The sequence below is a fragment of the Syngnathus typhle genome, linkage group LG4 (genome assembly GCF_033458585.1).
Source record: "Syngnathus typhle isolate RoL2023-S1 ecotype Sweden linkage group LG4, RoL_Styp_1.0, whole genome shotgun sequence".
In the NCBI taxonomy this organism is placed as follows: Eukaryota; Metazoa; Chordata; class Actinopteri; order Syngnathiformes; family Syngnathidae; genus Syngnathus; species Syngnathus typhle.
This window is the reverse complement of record NC_083741.1, coordinates 13,583,229-13,605,019: the sequence shown is the minus strand read 5'-3', so window position 1 is coordinate 13,605,019 and position 21,791 is coordinate 13,583,229. Positions and strand designations below refer to the sequence as shown.

The 21,791-nt window shown below is 40.4% G+C and overlaps 2 protein-coding genes across 3 annotated transcripts; one reads left to right on the top strand and one right to left on the bottom strand.

The window, feature by feature from the left end:
• Nucleotides 1-402: 402 nt before the first annotated feature.
• On the bottom strand, nucleotides 403-14,625 carry ipo7 (importin 7). Its single transcript, XM_061276946.1, has 25 exons — nucleotides 14,395-14,625; nucleotides 12,154-12,235; nucleotides 11,255-11,408; nucleotides 10,399-10,557; nucleotides 10,174-10,330; nucleotides 9,662-9,751; nucleotides 9,472-9,566; nucleotides 9,313-9,397; nucleotides 9,092-9,226; nucleotides 8,710-8,809; nucleotides 8,549-8,625; nucleotides 8,283-8,399; nucleotides 7,424-7,513; nucleotides 7,118-7,283; nucleotides 6,853-7,013; nucleotides 6,454-6,582; nucleotides 5,476-5,542; nucleotides 5,243-5,368; nucleotides 5,017-5,114; nucleotides 4,822-4,917; nucleotides 4,494-4,714; nucleotides 3,551-3,759; nucleotides 1,772-1,978; nucleotides 1,568-1,684; nucleotides 403-1,478 (listed from the first exon to the last, which is right to left on the bottom strand). Exons 1-25 carry the CDS (start codon nucleotides 14,476-14,478, stop codon nucleotides 1,381-1,383), a joined length of 3,120 nt encoding a protein of 1,039 aa, XP_061132930.1. The 5' UTR covers nucleotides 14,479-14,625; the 3' UTR covers nucleotides 403-1,380.
• Nucleotides 14,626-15,619: 994 nt separating this feature from the next.
• On the top strand, nucleotides 15,620-20,621 carry tmem41b (transmembrane protein 41B). Of its 2 annotated transcripts, XM_061276949.1 has the most exons (7): nucleotides 15,623-15,860; nucleotides 16,625-16,736; nucleotides 17,186-17,314; nucleotides 17,625-17,718; nucleotides 18,211-18,315; nucleotides 18,427-18,565; nucleotides 18,642-20,621. In XM_061276949.1, exons 1-7 carry the CDS (start codon nucleotides 15,764-15,766, stop codon nucleotides 18,809-18,811), a joined length of 846 nt encoding a protein of 281 aa, XP_061132933.1. In that variant the 5' UTR covers nucleotides 15,623-15,763; the 3' UTR covers nucleotides 18,812-20,621. The 2 variants fall into 2 exon arrangements, with proteins under 2 accessions (XP_061132934.1, XP_061132933.1); XM_061276950.1 differs by lacking the exon at nucleotides 17,625-17,718 and having other exon boundaries at nucleotides 15,620-15,860; nucleotides 17,186-17,351.
• The last annotated feature ends 1,170 nt before the right edge of the window (nucleotides 20,622-21,791 follow it).

Below are 21,791 nucleotides of genomic sequence, written 5' to 3'. Positions count from 1 at the left end.
CCTAAATAATATTTTCCAAAGTATTTTTTAGGATGCACCTGTATGTATTCCATTTTGTTGAAGAACAGTACTGTCATGTTTTACAAATAAAAAAAGTGCCAATCTTGCGATTTGTTTGCCATTCTATGAAATGATGTACAATCAAGTTCGAAAACTAGTTTGGGGACAGGATTGTCAGTTGGCCACCATAGAATGGACATTTTGTTTGTGTTCATGCTGAGGTCTCCATCGATGAAAAACAGATGCAGTGGGATAATCAAAAGGGATTGTTCTTTTATTTCAAGTACTAGTGAACATTTTTCTAAAGTCAAACTGATAGTGGCTATACGTGTGCCAATGAGTGTATAATACAAAAAAAATAAAAGGGGGGAAGTTGTGCAATGAAACACGCTTGGACACACATTCCCTTAGCTTTTTGTTTTTAATATGTTGTTATATAGATGGTTCATCCATACACCAACCAAAAGCTTGAGACCTTCACGATAAGTCCAATTGTACATGCTTCAGTAATGTAATCAATTGTACTTTTCAGAGCTCACAAACACTAGTCCTGTAACCATACTGTACACCAAGAACATTCTCTTCTTGCAGAAATATCTAAGGTTTCCGAGTTGCCTCCCCCCCGATCCGCTCTGTATGCAGACAAGTAGCTGTCGAGACAAACTTACATCTGATTTCATGTTAAATAGTCTTCAATTTCTTAAAAAAAATGCAGTCTGATACAGAAGGCTAGGAGTCCTGAACAATATGAAAGTGCTAGTCATTAATTTACAGAGATCAGGCATCACACATAGCGCTATGAAGTATCCAATATGCTACATATGAATACAGCTGTTGACACCTTAGAAATGCCTCTGGTTGCTTTTTCAAGGCTACTTGAAAAATCGATAACCTTTGACTTGTTTATAAACATTGGTAATAAACCGGACCGGCTTATGATGAAAACAACAGACCACCACTACCAGAGGTATATTCTTATTATGGCCATGTGGCCAAGAGAGTGATAATGTAATATTTAGTCCCAGTCTCAATTTAAAGGTTAACCTTTCAATTTTGTTTTAGTGGGGGTGGGGGGGGGGGGGGGAGGTAAAGCCTGGAGAGTTGTTTTCTTGACAACTCTCTTCACTGGACTCCAGAAGACAGTGTTGTTCAGAGCATTTCCTCTTGTCTCGTGCTCAAGTTCTTGGTTTGTTTTCCCCAGCCATTGGTTGCATTTTGGTTGCTCTCGCGCATCTTCTCGTGCTATTTCCCCCATTTGATAAGATTGAAGAATGACTGAGAAGAACCAGTTCTGGAACCACTACTTAAGGGAACAACACAAGCTTTTTTTTTCACTTCACTACAATCAGTCACAGAGTAATAAAAAGTAGAGAGGGTGACTCAATTCATTCCGGGAGTAGTGCCTCCAAAGTCAAAACTAGGTGGCACCACTGGCGCTGTGAACCTGTATCCACCATGTTTCTCGATCATCTTGGATTCTGCAAGTTGAGAATAGAAAGCTTGGTGACAACTCTGCGGATTGATTGATGTGTCCCCTTTACCTCTTGAAATCTGACAGCGCACTCACCGTGTGCTGCCCGTCTCTGGTCTGCAAGTGTGCCAATGTCAAGAAGCTGTTTGCCTTGTTCTTCATCGAGTACTTGAGTTAGTGCCTGATACCACGCAGGGTCACGCGTCTGAATACCTGCACAAGAGGGACGACCGATTGTGAGCCGTGCAACTATCGGGATTGAAAGTGATACGCCGGTTTGGATTCGTGTGACTGCCTTACTCTGTAGTATGGCTTTAAAGATCTGATACTCGTCCACCAAATTGTCCTCGTCGTCCACAGCTGTAGTGTAGCCCTCGAGTGCGGTCTCCTCCGCATCATCTTCCTCCCAGTCTTCGTCGTCTCCGTCCTCACCTGCTTGCTTTGCAAGCATCTCCAGGTATTCCTGACTTTCCTCGTCAATGTCGTCCTCATCACTGCCCAGCTCAGCTACAGACAGAGTAAAGGTTTAAACCATCAGTTGAAACACCGCAAAGCTTCCTCGCAGAGGTACTGATACCAGTAGTCGTGCAACTGAAATACATATTAGGGATTGGTCCTTTACCTTCCGTATTTGAGCTGATTCTGTTCTCATATCTGGTACGGTACTCAAAAAATTGATACCGGTAACTCAACTTTTGGTACTCGCATCATTTATGTACAATATTTGTATTTAACTTTTTTCAAAATATAAACATGAAGTTAAAACAGATGAGCCAAAGGGGGTATCGTAAAATTATAAGTATATCATTTTACAAGTAGCAAAACATTTAGCGCGAAGCCAAGGTATTTGTCTAAAGAGCAAAGTTAAAACAGTGGTAGAAAGAACAAAGATAAATAATTATCTTAGCGTTTATGAGCATCCCTTGTGCACTTTTTCTTTCAAAACGATGAGTTCAAACACTATCACAAAGCATTGGGATAAATTAATCATCTGACTGTACCCAACAGACTACGGGATTTGGAAATACGCTTTCCTCATTACATATGAAATTATAAATAAAGTTTTGAAACAATGTTGGATATTTTAATGATGGTAACGGTATTTGATTAGGAAGGGGAAAGACGGACTTCTCATTGCTGGCGCTGGGCAGTGTCAGGAGACGTGCCCGGTTCCTCGCATGGTGGTTCAGAAAGGTCTTCCCGGTTGGAGGTGTCCCTTATTTCATCCATCGGAGCGGGGAACCTGGGTACATCGCCAGCCACTGCCTGGCACCAGCGGAAAGGAGTATCTCCCCACGCTCAAAGCAGGCTGCCATTGTTGCAGTAAACCTCATATTGTGAATTTATTTGTGTGGCTTGGCAGTGGGCAGCAACATGCTTGGTCGATTCTTGCTATTTTTAGTGTGGGGGAGCCTGTGTGAGTGAGTGGTATAATTACACTCATGTGCGTGTAGTGCTGTGCTCAAGTGCGGCGTTGAAAATCACCAACTGGTCTATCGACTCACACGGTCAACGCTCAGAAAGATGTGCTTCCGAACTGAAACCCAGCATTGTTTGATTCCCTGTGAATCATGTCTGCCTCAAGATTGTGATTGATATAAATTCTAAAACGTAACTTTGTTTAATTACCTTCATGCATGTTCATTTAATAACTTTTCAAATTTGCATCATATGATAAAACGAAATGACAACCTGTACAGTGTCAACCTAAAACAGGTTTTCACCAGTAAAATGGCATTCCAAAATGTCAATGTAACTGAAAAGTTAATATTTCATGAACCTTCCATTTAAGATCAAACAAAAAGAAAAAGTGCATCATGTTCTCAGCTTCAGCCATCTCGCTTATCCTGAAAATTTTAATACATACGCATGTTCCTTATATAAATTCACCCACTTTTAAATAGATTTCTTATTGTTCACAAAATATTTGTTTCTGAACAATATTCAGTAAAATAATACAGATTGTGATCAAAATAAGATGTAATGGCTTCACCAAGTCCTTAAGGCTAAGTAATTGGACCCTGGCTGTCTGAAAACAGTGGTATCTAACAATAAGCCAATGAAAACGCTCAAACGTACCATTATCATCGTCATCATCCCCGTCATCATCATCGTCGTCATCGTCATTCTCGTGCTCTGCTCGGCAGGCATACGCCCGCTTCAGGCCATTAAAGAGCAAAATGGCTGCTGGAAGGAGTTGACCGCCAACCTGGTTGATGACTTGGGGTCTGTGTTCCAGGTCAATGAGAGCACAAAGGCCCAGGATGCACATTTTCCTGTCATGGAGGCTGTTTGCAGAAACAGAAGAAAAGAAAAGATGATCTGGACATCACTAAGACCAATGTGTCTCACAGAACATCCTCCAAATTCTTATGACATACCCAACCAACCACGAGCACTAATTAAGTGACGTTAACCGGATGCCAGTGAAGCATGTTTTTGCGATGTGGGAGGAAAACAGAAAACCTGGTGAAAGGCGAGCACTAGATCACATGCATAAAAAATGTTTCAACAGAGATTTTTTTTTTTTTAAACAGCGGGATTAAATGCGCCAGTCTGAACGAGTGGAGATGGCTAATCAGTGTGACACAGCAACATTTAAATCGAATGAACAGAACAAGCTAACACTAGATTAGGGATGTTCAATACCAATTTTTTTTCCCCCAGACAGATACCAGTACACCGTTTAGTAGTCAGATACAGACACTATGCACCAATACCACTAGTACGTTCTGATACAGAACCCTCCTCCCAAATCATCATAAAAAAAATCTATATGCAAATATAGCAGTTTCCAGTTGCATGAAATTCTCGGCAATTCATAATTTTTAGTTGATCGGAAACTGCCACAGTAGGCCAGCCGATACTGTGAAATTAGTTTGGTATTGGCACTGATAGCCGGTAAATGGCATATTTGTATTCAGTTTAATGGGACTGATTATATTCTTCCCTTGGAAGATGTTACAATTCGTCAGCTATGCTAGATGTATTGAGTAATTCTTGATGTTGAAAGAAGGCTTACCCAAGGAAGCAGTCGACATCTTTGAGCCACTGGGTGATAAAGTGGTTTGTGATTGGCTCCGTATTATTGGGGAAGCGCAGATTCTCCAAAGTGTTGAGGAGCAAAGGAGGGCTATAGTAAAGGGCGGCAATGGCCACCTGCAAGCACATAGTCCTCAGCTCACTGGTCTTCACCTCCCGTGTCAAACGCTCCAGCGCAGCAGCAACAAACAAGGGTACAACCTGAAATTACACCAAAAGAAAATACTTAAGGATGGTATATGCATTGTGTTGATTCAACTTTGGGACAGTCAACGTCAACCGCACTCTTGAAATGTACATAAACCGACCTGGTCAATGCCTCGACCTTTGCACTGCAGAATGATTACTTCCAGAAGCTTGGCCGCATGGCACTCGGGATCTTCGCCTGGATCACCTGTCAGGATCTTGTTGGGGTGTAAAAAAAAAAAAAAGAAGAAAAAAGTTAAAAGTTGTGTTCATAATGCCAATTGCTTCTCAAGATTAATCACTTTGCAGCAGTTCACCTTTTTGCACATGTCATACATGATTTCCAGGTATTTGGTGTCAGAGAGAAGGGTGTCTGTATCAACTGTTACATAGTTGTGGAGGAGAGGCATCATGTCTGGAATGGAAACAAGCCTTAGTCAGACAAAACAGGTTGCAATCGCCATGATGTTGAAAACAGGAAACACCCAGTGTGAATGTGGTTTATTTGTGACAATTGACAGGTGCATGTTGAAGGGTAAGAACCTGTGAAATAGTCAAATCCATCCTGTTGGAAGACTTCATACACCAGTGGAAGGAGCTGCCACATTTGCGGTGACACCTGCTGGCAAGTCAGGCTGTGAGCCAATGACAGAATCTCCTCGTAAAACTCTGGAATAAGTTCAACAAAACCAAGCATGAAACATGCGAATAGGTGTCGAAGCAAGGAGAAGACAGAATGTGGCTGAACAGGAAGGACTGGCCATGCACGGACTTACCCATTACATGTTGTTGCAGAACGGTGGCAATCACCTGCAGACAGATGCCTTCCAGTTGCTGTGTGATCTGCACAAGGTTAAAGGGCAGTTAGGAGTCAAATCAAGATGTGAGAGGTCTTGAAAGTCACACTGACATTTTATTGTCACATAAGCTTGCATCAGACCGTACGGGAAAGGCCTTTCCTGTAAATTCTGGCCATGCAACATTAAAAAGGGTCAAAGTCTTTCGTGTATTAACCTCGGTTTCATTAAAAAAAGATACAAAATAAAAATATACATATACAAAGCAATACATCTAAAAATTGTGTAGGCAATAAAATCAAGTATCAGTAATTCAGAATCAATCAATTGAATTTTGAATTCTTATCAAGGGAACAAAAATGTTTTACTGAATCCATCCACTGATGACGTTTTTGTTCCATTGGTAAATAGTACTGTTTTAGTATGTTTCGCACTTATTTTATCACAGACATTGATATTCTGTGAGACTTGATCAGTCAAAATGCTTTCAAACAGCTGTCAGTATGGGGAACATTACACTCATCTACACATCAGATATTTGAAGTCTGTGTGAGAACATTTCAATCTCTGGGGTGGAACACTAAAGGATGGGAGCCACCAGTTTAAACAAACAGTCGTGCATTTATTGTATAGGAATATTCGTACTACTGCTTGTGCAAACACAGATGAACACTTGGTGAATGAAGTCTTGATGAAACAGTCAAGTCTTTTCTGGAGGTTAAGGCTTTGTAACATCTAACAGTATTGAGCTTGCCCAGACACATTGGCAGTGGACCCTGGAACGCTTTGTAGCGACTGTCTGAATGAGTGATTCGGGACATTGTGAGAACACAGCGTGTTCCGAGAGTTGGTGGGCGGCTTAAGTGTGTTTGGCAGAAAGGCGACAGCAAACCAGAGGAAGTGGTACCAAGATAAGCCTATGTGTTAAGCAACCTGCTCCGAGGCTTTTCTGCTCACCTCTTTGTGGTCCTCCACCACACTCAACAAGGTGTCAATGGTGTTGAGGATGCCCATAGCTGTCACAGCCTTGTCATCTCCTCCCTCTTCATCAGGCCCAGTCTGAATGACCTGGTTGAATGTCATAGCCTGCCAGACAGCAAACAGAGATATTTGTGACTGTTTGTTCTAAGTACGGTTAAAGATGTCAAATATTTTACCGTTCGCCACTGAAGGTACTGTTGAGTATCTTGAGGACATTACAATATATGTTAATTAATATATATATGTATTAATAGTTTCATCTCAAATTTGGAGAATTCATGTCTTTGTTTGTAGTCAATTCAGAGCGCTGCCTTATTCTAAACACAACCTGAGAAACCATGTCTTATAGCTTGAAAAATAAAAGCACGTGCTTACCAGGTGCTGAGTCATCTCTACTGCAATAGGTGTGACCTCTTCGCTGTATTCACAGATCATCTTCTGTATGACGGTGGTGAGGTCGTCATTTTCCGTCTCCCTGACAATATGCAGCAATGCCTGCATCACCGGCCGAATGAAAGGGGTTATATATTCTTTGGCTGGGGGAAGAAAAGAAAATACAGCAAATACAAAAAGATCAGAACAGAAATGACTCCTAAAGTATATTCTGTACAAGACTCATAGAAGCAGCATCTTTGATTACCTTTGTCCTGGTTACTGATAAGAACCTGCAGGGCAATGGCAGCCTCCACCTTCACTGGCATCTCATTGTCATTGATTAGACAGAGGCGGGTCAGCTCCAGAGCATTTTGTAGGTTCTGGTCACTTTTGAACTTCACCTCACAAAAATATTGAATCACCCAGCAGGCCTATAGTAAGGTTTAGATGGCAGGTATACCAAGTTAAAAAAAAAAAAGGGACTTACACAAAATGTCATATAGGAAATCCAGCAAGATAGTATTGATTTAATTTAGAATTAATCACAGCATCAATTACATTAATCACTTACTCTGGCTCTCATGTAGCCCAGTTCACTGCGAAACAGGGGGAAGACGTAACTCTGCAGCATGAACTCCATCTGGTCCTTATAAACCTTTTTCTGTGGAATGGGAGGTGGGAATCATACTGTCATGGTACGCAAAGTAAAATGCTTTAACAGAGGTTTCCTGCATGGTTAAGATGCGAAACTTCTGATGTTGCAAGTTGCACAACAGGCGTACGGACTTAGGACATACGTGTATGCGTGTACACACTTATTTTCAGCGTGGGGGAAGAAAATAACAAAAATGCAGAGGAGAAATCGATGCATTCAAGTTAGTAGGCTCAAGGAAACGGCACATACAAGTACTTCCTGCTCAACAAAGACTAGTATTCCTTCCTGCGCAGAACTCAAATCAATACCTCGTAACTCACTGATAACGCGATGGCCGTTACATGCTCAAATATTTGGGTTAGAAAGGGGGGTGACCTGGCAATCTCGTTCGAAAAATCAGAGTAATGGCATGTTCTGTTTTGCAAAAGTTTACATTGCCTTTAAAAACCCAATACTACCAATATTCGGCTTTTAAAAGGGTTATTGGCTACATGTAAACGCAGTCAGTGACCTCTATGGAAATAAATGGTTAAATGATAAGGATTCAGTTCAAAGGGGGAGTTGACAAAGTAAAATTGATTATGAATTAAAACTTAAACTCTAACTCTTCTAGGTCAGTACACGCCTTCAGAAATTATTAATTACCTAGCCACTCACATTTCCAGTTTGGAACCTTAATTTAAAATAGCGTGAAATTAGCTGCGTCAGAGGGAGGACGTTTCCCCAACATCTAGAGGCCATGTCGCTTTTAAAGGTGGGTTGGGATGCAAATTACCTTGAGCAGGATCTCAGCCAGAGAGCCTATCATGTGGAGGGCACCGTCTTTTTTCCTGGGATCAATGACAGGATCAGTGAGAATCTGGTAGCAGAAGCCCATTGTCTTTTGCAGCACCTTAATAGAGCAAGACAAATTCTCGTATTAGTGTCAAAAGAGGGTTTAAATGGGTTTCATTTAGCCATTCAGAGGATTTTACCAAGTACAGAACACTCACTAACAACTCAAATCAGGGGGAAAGAAAAAATAAAGCCAGATAAACTGACCTCCTTTCGTTTATTGCAGGCTGTGAAAAGGAGCGTCTGGGCGGCTGTTGTAGGAGAAATGAAGTCCTCGAATACATCTGAAGTGGTGAAGCGAACAAATTACTCATCAGTGAGTCACTAGATTCTTCAAGGTACAACACTGCTTGGAGCCCTTTGCTTACCAAACTTCATGCGAATGTACTCATAGGGGTCATCTTTCCAGCGCTCCTCATCAGCGTCTGTATAGCACATGAGGGGGAAAACCACGTCCTGAATGACGCCCTGGAGGACAAAGACAGACAGAATGATGGTAGTGTAACAACAGAAAATACGCAAAAATCGCTGTTTAGGGTCTTACGTATTTCTTACTGTGCATTACAAATATGGTTCAGCAGGGGGAGGCAAACTTGGTCACTCAAATAAATGACCAAAGCATGCACTTTATAATCAAAAGTGTCATCTATGAAATCCATACTTTCTTCCAACGCCAATTCAAAATTGTTAATCTGTTGACTGAACATTTTTGCCTCAGAATCCTGACAGTAATTCACATTGATCGCGTACCTGAATGTGTGGTTTGAGGTTTTTCCACGTAAGAGCATGAGCTATCCCCTGGTTGACGTAGTTGAGCGTTTGCTGGAGTACTCGGGGAGCCACATATTGCTTTTCCTTGAACTGATATAAGACTTTCAGCAGCACCTAAAATTAAAACAAAAGAACTTCAATATCATTTGCAGTCCAGCATTTAGGCCGTTGCAGAATAGATCACAGTGCCTGGTCCATACCTGCTGTGCTGCCACTGCATATTCCTTGAGGAAAAGATCAGCAAACTCTGTGTACTCTTTGGTCGTGTTTCCCGGGCTTCCGTATCTACAAATTAAATTAACTCTTAGTGTTTGAAAGTGACTCCGATGACATGACTAAAACTTTAATAAGATCTGTACCTTTCAAATAGCCGAGTTAAGATGTGAAGGGCCCACTTCTTACACTTCCACCAAGGCAGCTCGGGACGCTCCTCTTCATCAACCTGCATCGTCTCCTAAAGCAAAAATGGCCAAGCCGGTGCATAATGTGGAAATTCGAGGCAAGAGATCCTTTGAGATTTTAATGTGACATGAATACTCGGCCGCTCACCGGGGGGACGTCTCTATCCACCACGGTCTTGAGAATCTCCATCCATTCTGTCAAGTTTTGTCTGTTGATGAGTTCCAGGGGGAGGTTATACTGTGACACAGAGGAGAGAAGTCACTAATAATCCTCACCCAGATTTTTACTAACTTCAACACAGAACACACTCTTTAATTTCTGTCTATGGGTCTTGATATTCTGCCTAACATGTAATGTAAGAGTTTAGATTGTGAACAAAAACACAGAAAATATATACAGAAAATACAAAACAAGGACGCAATACAATAGTCACCTTCAACTTTACACAAATCAACTTTACACTTACCCCATAATAAAAAATATCCATCAACACATCCTATCGCCGTTATTTATTTCCTATTCCAATAGTGGTGGCCCACATGATTCTTACGAGTTTCAAAAATAACACCTTTGCTGGGCCTTGTGTTTGTACTCACAATAGAATCTAAACTCAAGCTCTCAATCATTTTCAAATAGCCCTGGCGTAGAGATGTTATTACCTGAAACAGGGCATAGAGGATTTTGAAGATCTGTTTCTGTACAAGTACAGAGTCGGTGGAGTGGTCTGGGAGAAGTTGGATGAAACGGTCTTTCAACATGGGCATGAAGATGTGCATGGCAGCCACCAAAGGCTGACGTTCCTCAGGCTTCTTGTATCTGTATGACATGGACAATTCAGCCTAGAGTATGACAGTGGCTACCTGTCTGATGGTGCACTGACTTACTCGTAGTTTTTCACCAGCTGGTAAAGGCAAAGCAAGATGCCCAGCCATCCTGCCCGGTTTTCCGACTGAAGGTAAAAGCCAATTTTGTCGACAATGGTGGTCCACTTATTGGGGTAGTCGTGCTTGATCATGTGGTGGATGCATGTTGTCAATTGGACCCTGTCAATACAAATTGATTGGTTTAATGCTGTGGAACAGAGAATTGGACATTTGAATCTTCAGACCCCCAAGTAGGAAATGACACAAAGAGTTCCTACTTGTGATGTTGGGGCAAGCAAATGCATCTAACCCTCCACAGACATGCACTAGTCCAACTAAAAGATTTCCTAAATGTAGCGGTAAAAGGTACACCAGGGCTGCAGCTATCAGATAATAACAATGACCTAATTGACTAATATAATTGCAGTTTATAACGTGCATGAGGTGCAAATACTATTTTGGTCTTATAAATTGGCATGTTGGTTTGGAGATACCGTCACACAAGCAATGGTGTGGAACTTCTCTTGTCAAAATAGCTTCATCTTTGGAAGATACCATCAAGTCATGGATGCCCTACAACTGTGCACTTAGCTGCAAGTTCGGTCTCACTATCTACTATTGCTTAGTCTTACAGTTTAATTTTTCAATTTGCAAACCAACGTAAATAAAGAAAACCTTTAGCTGATTTTTTTATTTGATTGTATTAGAGAGGATTTTTGATCCAGCCCTGCATGAGAAATAATAGGCTCATCAATCATAGATAGAAATGAGTAGGTGGGGGTTGTGCATGTTTTTCAGTGCAGCCCAGTGCCCATTGCTATGACCGGTGATTGGTAAACAGTGTAAATATCAAGATAGCAGATGAGTGTGTAGTCACCTGATGCGCTCAGGTGAGTGGATTATAGCCTCCACTATGGTGTCCCGAATGAATTGTCTGTCTTCATCAGGGATGTTGTTGACAGTCGTCTCCGTGGAAGAGCCATCTCCACTACACCAGTGCTGAGTTACCATGTTCTTAAGGTAAATAACACCTATGTGGAAAGAGAATTTATAATTAAAAAAACATGTTAGACAACAGGACAATTGACAATGGTCAACTGTGTGCAAGTACCCAAGTTGGCTAGGCATTGAAAATTCAGCCTTTTAATACTGACAAAATGGAAAACTAAAAATTACAAAAAATAGTATGGTGGTAATCTTGTCTGTACTTTATTTCAATATTGACAAATTCATCAATTTGGAAAATATATATTTTGCATAGTGATAATGGGGATTAAAAATGCTCCAATTAGACAAGCTAATCTTGCACGACTGATTATCAAAAATAACAATCAGTATGAAATGAGTAGTATACGCTTCCTTGTCCTGGCCACTCCTGTTGCCAGGTCACTGCTGTATTGAGCAAAACCCTGCCCAAAATTGCTGTACATACCACAGAAATTATTTGGCAATTACCTCATTGATAATTGTATCAATTCATGACAGTCTCAAGCTATCATTTATACATAAATTGTAATGGGGAAAAACTACTGAGCACAACTTGCGCTCCCAGATTTCATTTTTATTTCAGAGGTTCTACTGATCCATACTGAATTCAAGTGCCAGTCAAGAGCTTTTAAAATCTTCCCACATTAAGTAGTAGAGCTTGACTGAGTGGTAATGCTTCAATTTATTCTTTTTCACTCACCTTTCTGATTTTTACAATAGATTTAATCCATTGCGTTACATTAAACACAGTTGAAGGAGAGGATACATATTATGACACCAGAGACTCACCTGCTTGCCTGACTGGCAAATCCAGCTGATCAGTCATGGTGATGCGCAGCAGTGTGGATAAGAAGTTCACCTGGGTGTGACCCTGTAAATTGGAAATAAATACATAACTCATCATTTGTACACCGAGAAAAAGCAATATTGTCCCCATCACCTATCTATTCATCCATCTTTTGTGCTGCTTATTTTCATTAGGCTGTGTGGATCTTATTCCAGCTGGATTTTATTTCAGCAGACAAAATGCAGAGTACAAACAGGACAAAACGACCCAGCCTTGTCTATATGTAGCCTAAGATTGGCTGCCATTTAATAATAATTAAAAAAAACACTCCCTGTTTAATTGAATTTCTGTCAGTAACATGATAAAACAGCTCAAATTGATTTGTAAATATAATTGATCTAAATGCGTTCCTTTTGCTACAATCACGCTCCAACATGATCAAACTCATGTTCTACATTCCAACATATCGCACTACTCGTTCAATCACTACTTGGACATCTTCCTTAACAACAACAAAAAAGCCCATGACTAAGCAGAGGTCTGTATTTAGAAACTGTGCACTTGAGCAGGACTCTATCCTCCCCCAGACGTGCTTTTGCTAGCTGCACAACTTGATGACAAGCATAGAATTTCTAATGACAAATTCGGACCTGCCGCCAGCCGCATTATGGAAAAGAATTGGTAGTTTAATTATCAAGGAATAAGACAACTCATATTTGTTTACAAAAATTACATTCGGACATCCGTCAGGTCAAGTAAGATTGTATTACCCTGACGTCAGCAAAACAGCTTAGAGTTACATGATGTACCGGTATTACAAAGTATTGTGAAATCTCACCATCAACAATGATGCGATGCCATGTGTTTTTTACTACCTGTATTTTTAAGAGACCACACTGAACGTGATGTGTGCAGTATTGACATTCCAGCTGATCTTTACAGTAAAGATGACATGTGTCGAAAAATAAAGTCCATTATCGCGTGATATGAAATTAAACTGACAAACTTTACACAGGACTTAAAACAATAACAACACACCTTTGTGCTTTCCAGCACATGGCTTTAACTAATCCAGAACTGTATTAACTGCCAAGACAATAAATAATTTCCTGTTTTCACACGTCTACACTTTGTGAGAAAAACCTGTGAAGCAATTTTCTATGCTAATCAAATAGTTTTCTATAATGAAATCATGAATCTGGACACTCCCTGATTTCCAAAATGAATGAAATATTGCATTGATCTTACTTTTGTTTTATATTTTTGATGCGTTTTGGTAGTGAAATCAGAATTTGGTCATCAAAGTAGTGACAGTAGCACGTCTACGTTTCGAGACAATCTGTCGTCTGTGAAGTACTTTACACGGGTATTTAAAAATGGGAATTTGAATATCGTGACAAAAGTGTACATTATTCACTTTCGTTACGCAACTCCAAAAAGTCAACAAGTCACCATATGGGACTAACCAAGTAAACGACGTTAGTTTATAAACCAAAACCTGCGCCAGTGTGGTTAGAAAACATACGATTTAAAACGACCGAAGAGCCAACATAGCCGCCGCGCGAACCGAAGACGACGTTAGTCAACTTCGGTCAAACTCGCGTATTCAAACACGTACCAAGAGATTCACAGGAAATCCTTATTTTAACATGTCATCGTGCAGAAAGAATAGCGAAAATTCTGGTGGTATATAGTGAAGACAAACTATTTCGACGTTGAATCGACATGTCATTGCTTCTAGGCTTGTCTTTGACACGTGAGCAGCAGCAGCAGCAGCTAAGGAACCCCTTGCTAATTTAGCTCATCGTTAGCCGAAAAGCTCCCGTTTGTCTTCAGTGCGTTAAATGGCGACTATGCCCCGAGTCTTTTGAGATTCTATACATACGGTTTACTTATCACTAAACGTGTACGTGTTTAGATAACGTGTCTCCATTTGGGAGCGGTAGGGTTGGTTACACACAACGAGGTAGCTAGCTTAGCAATATTAGCCACACAGCTGGCTCATGATTACGCTGGTGATGAACGAAGAACGCAAAACAACACGATATGGGACGAAAGTTACCCGCCCTTACGTGGTGTGGTGTTACAAAAAAATCAAATGTCCAAATGTAACAGTGGGACGATCACGGTGACAAACGGCGATCCTGCTTGCGCGATCGAACGATCTTGATGTTGTGAGCCGAGGCCCGATGTGAGACCGCGCCATCATCAGCCACGAAAAAGCCCAAGTTGTAAACCTTTACCTCGCTGAGTTGTCTCTCCGCCGCTTCTCGCAGATTGGGGTCCATGGTGCCCCGCAGGGCCTCGACCAAAACATCAGGATCCATCGCTGGGGAGGGGGGGGGGAGAAAGAAAATCTTGCTTGCTTGGTTAGGATAGAGGCTGTTTTAGATGTCTTATCAGCTCCCAAGCACTGCGCACATGGACGCACGGCTCTCCGGTTACCCGGCGCGAAAGGAAGCAGCGAAAGAAGTACCCGGATAGAACAGCGCCAAATGTGTGCAACCAATTTCCGGCTGCCCCCGCAGGCCTCTGGGACTTGTAGGTTTTTGGTCAAATTTCAACAAATTTGTCAAATAACCCAGGTTTTACATGATTTCCCCACAAAACCAACCAACTATTGAATGAACCTATAGTTACGTTTTGGCAAGCTGAAAACATATTTTTTTTCTGTGTATGTGTATCAGTAGCCCATGATCCTGCAAATGTTGTAGTTTTCTACCGGATAAAACTAACTGCTTGTCACGGTGAGTAGACTGCTGTTGGAAAATGGGCGATGGCACAAAAAAGGATGACAAATGACAAATTTCAAAGTAAGTGATGTAATAGCCTTCATGATGCGTAAAGTGTCTATTGAAAAGATTAGATGACACCTTGAAGCAAAGAACAGCGGGGAAGTCAGAGGCTGGATTGGCTCTAGTCGTAGGGCTTCATATCGTATTATGTAGCGCTAACTCTAGGGGAAATATGAAATAATGAAATATATAATAATATAATAAAAATAATATGAAATACTTACACGTTTCAATCGAAGGAAATCATTAACATTCTGAATATTCAGGACATCACCTGTTATTATTGTCCACATTCGAAATGACTTTCACTCCAAAAAAATATCAATGTGAATAAGATATACACCCCCCCCCCCCAACAAAAATCAACATAATTGCCATTAAAAACGAACCATCTTACACATTGCAAATCGTTTTTGAGTATTTTATGTTTTAGATTATGCATTGGAATATTATTGGGGGTTTCTCCTTTTGCTTACTTTATTCATCTAAAATTTTTGTTACAATACCGGTAAAAAAAAGATTGAAAGATGACTGGGTATAAATAACCGGGATTTACCAGTACGCCAAATTGTCTTAGTAGTGAGGACAAAGCGTACTGGTACGTCGACCTGAAACTGGATTGTGGATCATCTCAGTGCTCGTATGTCAATGGGTGCAATAACAATGTCCTACACACGGAGGCGCTGTTGTCGATTGTATGCGTTACAGGAAAAACTCATCCGGTGAACGTGTCACCCACCGATAGTGTATCGCTATCTAGTCTTCTTCCGGCCGGCTCATACACAAATCGAGGGACGGATTGGCGTTATCTCAGAACATGGCCACGAAACGGAAAGAAAGACGAGACACCGGTGGCTTGGATTTGTCACAGGGAGAAGTGGACGCTAATGCTACGGACCATGTATCATTGACAGGTAGGCTTGTAGTTGAAGTGGCTAATTTGACGTATTAAATCAAGGATTATAGGGTCAAATATTAATCCGCCCCGGATTTATCGTTTGCCCCATTAACGGCTTCGTTTTGCATGTTGAATGCAGCTAACGATCATTGAATGCTCTGTTAGCTTAGCATCCGGGCAAAACCAGCACTGCTGTCATGGTGCAGTCATTGTCACGTGACCATTAGCGTGCCGGTGACGTTTTCACTGACGATCACAGCGAGGAAAAACTTGAAAAAATTTGAACGCCAAAGGCTTTAATGGCACATTTATTGAAATTATTAGCTCAAGTCCCTTTGCTTTTTGTGTTACGACTCGTGATCTCATTGAATACTGTCAGTTTCAACAAGTGTGTGAAGTAACCAAACACTGTATTATTACGAACATTTGCTGACTACCTATATGTCCGGACTTTTCTGGCGATGTTTTACTGTTTATATGTGGTTTCTTTCTACTCCTTTGTCTAACTAGTTTACTTATTTCAACATCGGGGAATCTCATTAGTCTTAAAATATATTTTATATTTTAAAATGTGCAGAGAATTCATTTATTTTCTATTGTTTCCAAGAAAATAGAACATGGACATAAACACTGCATTTGACTTTGGATGTCCGTCTGCTTTTGTGGATTAAAGATGATGTGAATCTGAAAAGACTGTTTTCTCTAGCACGTGGATATGGTCAATCACAAAATTAGCAAGTATATTAATTTCATTGACATAAATTCTTATCCTTTTCGCAGACAGCAATCATGCGAGCTCGACACGCATGTCTCTCTTAATTCTTCTTGCCATCTTCACCTGCTCAGCCTCACTTATGTACCTGGTCTATAGGAACTTCCCAGAACTTACAGAGTAAGTACATTTTGGTTACCATGGTAACCCCAGCAGTTACGCATGCAGTTCTGTGAATTTGTGGTGATGCCTTTGTGTTTACTGTGGTAACACATTGACCTATAGTGTGTCGTTACATGTCCACACAATGTGTTGTGTAGTTTCCTCTTCAGCAAATGCTCTTTTTGTGAGAACTCTAGATAAAGTCATGTAATTATCAGCATTATTAATGGGATATTATCAAAGTGGTATGTATGCATGCTCACTGATGCATGCTCACAGATTTTTATTTTTTATCCAGTGCAGTCTGCATATTTGCCATTTGAGTTTTCAGATTTTTATTAAACAATACACTTGTAGTACATAGACAATTGCCGTGGTTGAATACGTGTTTCATACGAGTTCTAAAATAGAATCAATGATCCATTTAAAGGACTGGCAAAAATGCTAATTGTTCATTTTTCTTCCAGTGAGGAAATGGGGAAAATCAAGATACCTAAAGACATGGACGATGCCAAAGCTTTAGGAACCGTATTGTCCAAATACAAAGACACCTACTACAGCCAGGTGTTGGTGGCCTACTTTGCAACTTATGTATTGTATCCTCAGAGGGAGCAAAATTACACGATTGCAACAGTAATTATTTTATTACTTTGTTTTGCTACACTACATTATTTCATTATTCAGAAGAAAAACTCATCACAAAATTCCAGGGGTTTTGTGGAGCTGATTAATTCAATTTACTCTGGAAGGTGATTTTCGCTGCAAGTGTTTTGACTTAAGAGCGTGGTCATGGGATGAACAAAACTCGTATCTCATAGACCCACTGCATTTCATTTACTTTCCATGATGTTTAATGTCTTCCCCCCCCACAAAAAGAAATATATATACCTTGACACCTTCCATTAGCCTTCAAACCTTCGCAATTCCTGGATCGATTTTCCTCAGCATCTTGTCTGGATATCTTTACCCTTTTCCCCTGGCTCTCTTCTTAGTCTGCTTGGTGAGTAATAGAAACCAACTGTATTCTTAGCATCACATTGGATTTATAGTTACCCATTCTCATTTAGGACCTGTATGGTTTGGGTTACTCGTTCCAACGCCCCTGTAGTATTAGAATGTATGACAAAATCTAGAAAATGTCTGGTTGGGTATATTGTGTGTAAATACAGTACAGACATTATAATCCTTGTGTGTGTGTTACAAAACTCAAGGCACTGTAGCATTCATTGAAATTTATATTCTCGGCAAAATTACAAACTGAAACATTAGGGTTGTTTGGGAAGATAATGTTATGTAAGGTAAAAACCAAACTTCAGAATTAAAATTTTTGTGTTTTGTTATAGTGCATAGTGTTAATTTAAATGATAGAATGAAGCAGAATTCCTTCAGAGAAATACTTGTTTGGTTCAATTTTGCACAATATGATTTATTCCAGTTGCTTTGTCAAAAGTTGTGTATGATAGGTTACTCTGTCCTGTTTGTGTCATGGCAGTGTTCCGGTTTGGGGGCTTCCTTTTGCTACATGCTCTCCTACTTGGTGGGCCGACCAATAGTGTACAGATATCTCACGGAAAAAGCCCAAAAGTGGTCACAGCAGGTAAGATCAATTGTGATTGAAGGGGAATAAAGAAAGGGTGGTGTCAAATTAAACTTAAAAAAGCCGTTGATGAGACGTCTCACATTCAACATTTTGTTTTTCCTCTGGCAGGTGGATAAACACAGAGACCATTTAATCAATTACATCATTTTCTTGAGGATAACTCCCTTTCTTCCCAACTGGTTCATCAACATCACCTCACCTGTCATTAATGTGCCCTTGGGGGTTTTCTTCATTGGAACCTTTTTGGGTGGGTCTTTTTAATTCTTTCTCTTTATGTCGTGCTGAAATAACATCTTTTTTTTTTTCTTTTCATGAATTCACAGGTGTGGCGCCACCATCATTTGTAGCCATTAATGCAGGTGTACAAATGTACAAATTGACCACCGCCGGCGAGGCGGTGTCCTGGAACTCTCTGGCTATACTTGCCGTCCTCGCTGTGCTCTCCATCTTGCCTGTCTGCTTCCAGAAAAAGCTGCAGCAGAAACTAGAGTAGAGCACAAAAGACCTCAGTATCTGATCCCCCAACTGTGACAGCCCCCCCAATCCTTTCGCCTCAGGAACGTGCGCCTGTCCTTGTTGCTCTGCATCCGTTGCAGCTACGTGAAGTCCTAGTGTGAGGTTCTCCCTCGCCGATAACATGACAAACATGGCTGCATTGCATGGGCTGCACAATGGTGTTTTTTTTCTGAAGTTCTTCATGGCAAATCCTGCAGAGCCTTTTAAGGTACAACATGTTTCTGGTGTCAGTACGCTTAAGAAAGTCTTTGAAGAACATTAGGAAACATTTTGGTGCATATAAAAAAAAAACAAAAAAATGCACCTGGCAAAACCTTTGCTAGAAAACTGTCTGGCACACACTATGAAAATGTTTCTGCCATGGTCAATAACCTACCACGCACAAAAAAAAAAATTGTGGTCCGCTGCTTTCTGTTGCGTACACAGTAAATTTCTAGTGCGCTTGTTGAACTTCTGATGCACGCAAGGAAACTTTCTGGTGTGCACAATGAAATTTGTAGTGCACTCATGAACCTTTGTCATGCTCAGAAGATTTTTTCCCAAGTGCGCTACCGATAGTAGCAGACCACAAATTCTCTAATGTGTACAAGAAACATACCTGCAACCCCCCAAATCCTTAAGGGGCTCTATAACATGTAGGAGAAGATGTTTTTTTAAAGAGTGATTTTAAGGCACTTCTTATAGGATGTGGGGACTGGATTATAATCAATTTATATATTTTGGGGGGGGGGGGGGGGATTGCAATTATATGTAATTGGTCTCCTTAATTTGGGGTAGTGTTTCTGCTTGCTAAAAATAACACAATTTAAGAGCAAAATCCACCACTGGAATTCCCCACCTCCAGTGAATGACATCAACATCCTATTTGTAGCACCTCAACGTTCACTTCCTTACATGTCTTAGTGTCCCCCCCCCCCCTGTTTTATTTCTGTGTTTAAGGAAGCAATAACTGCTACACTGTCACTGCTGCGTTGAAAGTGATTTTCAGTTTTATGTGTCATAGTAAGTGCTTGCTTTATGGAATGTATGGTGCAGTGGAGGGAATTTAAAATCAAAAACAAAAAAATACAAAAATAAACTTGATCGAGATGCACTGCGCAAGTGCATCTTGTTCATGAAATTCTACCTCTAAATGCGCCTAGATTCATGGACATGTACTACTTTTTTTTTTTGAAATTATTTTAACAGACTGCGGTAGCATTTCTTGCTCACTTAATTCCAATGCTCCTGTACAGTGCCAATTGATTAAAGTTTGCATTCTCCTTGGTATAGAACGACTGATTAGTGTAGTATTTTGGGTGGCCTAGAATTTTCTCCATCTCAAGGCTGACAAAACTTCACTGTTAGTATTTTTGTTTATTTTATTTTTTTTCTCCTAAGAGCATTGATGAAGTAAACATGCAGACGACCCATTTTTATGTCAAATAATTTGTTGACCCTTTTTCAAGATTTTTTATTTATATCATTGTCACGAGTTGCTTGATCGCTTTTGTCGAATGAGATGTCTTAATACAACAGATTTCTACTAACTAATACTAGCTACTGTAAGAGCGTCCCAAAACGGAATTTGAATGTTTACACAAAAACGCAAGTTGTTAAATCAAACTATTGTGTTTAAATGTAAAGTATGAACATTTATCATCTGTGTTCCTCATCTGAGTTCCTCATCTGAGTTTTGGGATGTTTTGTTTCTCACTGGCTTAAGAAGAAAGCTCTATTTTACAGGGTAATTCAATTGGTGAATGAAATGTCTTGAAATAAATTCTGCCTCAACATGGCAACACTTATATCTGTTTCTGGTATTTTATGTTATCTAAAGTCTTATCAATAGTGAGATTAAATGAACCCTTTGTACATAAGTATTTTCCCCGTTAGTTTTTTTTAAATAGATTTTCGCCACTAGGTGGCCACACTACAACAGTAAGCAGTGATCTGAACTGCAGTCCAACCAAATGAATCTGTTGCAGCTCCACTGCATAAAACACCAACACATTTTATGTAACGTGTTTTTAATGAAAAGAAAAATAACTGTTCAAATATCTGTCTCAGTTAACAATTTAAAGAGTTAAAATTTCATTTCTGACCTGATTTAGCATTAAGCATTACGTACTTTTTATCTTCCAAAATGCTGCTTTGGAAGTTTGTCATCTGGTGGTCACTTCTGCAACATTGAGGAAATCACAATGTCCCATCACTTTAATGGGCCGGCATGCTACAAACCATGTCCAATCAAACATTGAAATTGAATTCATTCTTCTGCCAAGTTTTTGTCAAAATCCTCTGGAAAAGATGTATAGTACTAGGCCACATTTTGTTGAAATTAATAATGCATAGGGAATTGTAGATTCCGTCGTTAAAACCCGCCTAACGTAACTGTCAGGTTTATTAATTTCATTTTATAACTTGACAAGACAGATAATCATTGCGGTCCATCAAAACGCATGCTGGTTTGCAAGTCAAGTCTACGTAGGTGTGTAATACCGGAAAAGGAGAGAATCTTAACAAAATAAAGTAATACTTTCTTTATTTCGTTCGTTCACTTTTATCGTTGCAACATCCATCCTCACCTATCCATCCATTTCCCGAACCGTTTATAATCCTCATGAGGGTCGCGGGCGTGCTGGAGCATATCACAGCTGACTTCGGACTTCACCCTGAACTGGTTGCCAGACATACACAGGGCACACATAGACAAACAAGCATTTACACTCAAAATTTCAAGTGCTCAATTCACCTTGCATGTTTTTGGAAAGTGGGAGTAAACCTGGAGAAAATCCACGCAGGCACGGGACAACATGGAAACTCCATACAGAAAGGCCGCACCCGAAATTGGGCACGCAACCACTGAACCGTGCTAACTAACCAGTGTGCCACCGTGCCGCCTATCATTGTGACAACAAAACCCGTCTCGCATAGGAAAGTCGTTTTATTGTGAAGGGCACAAACCGGAAAAGTGC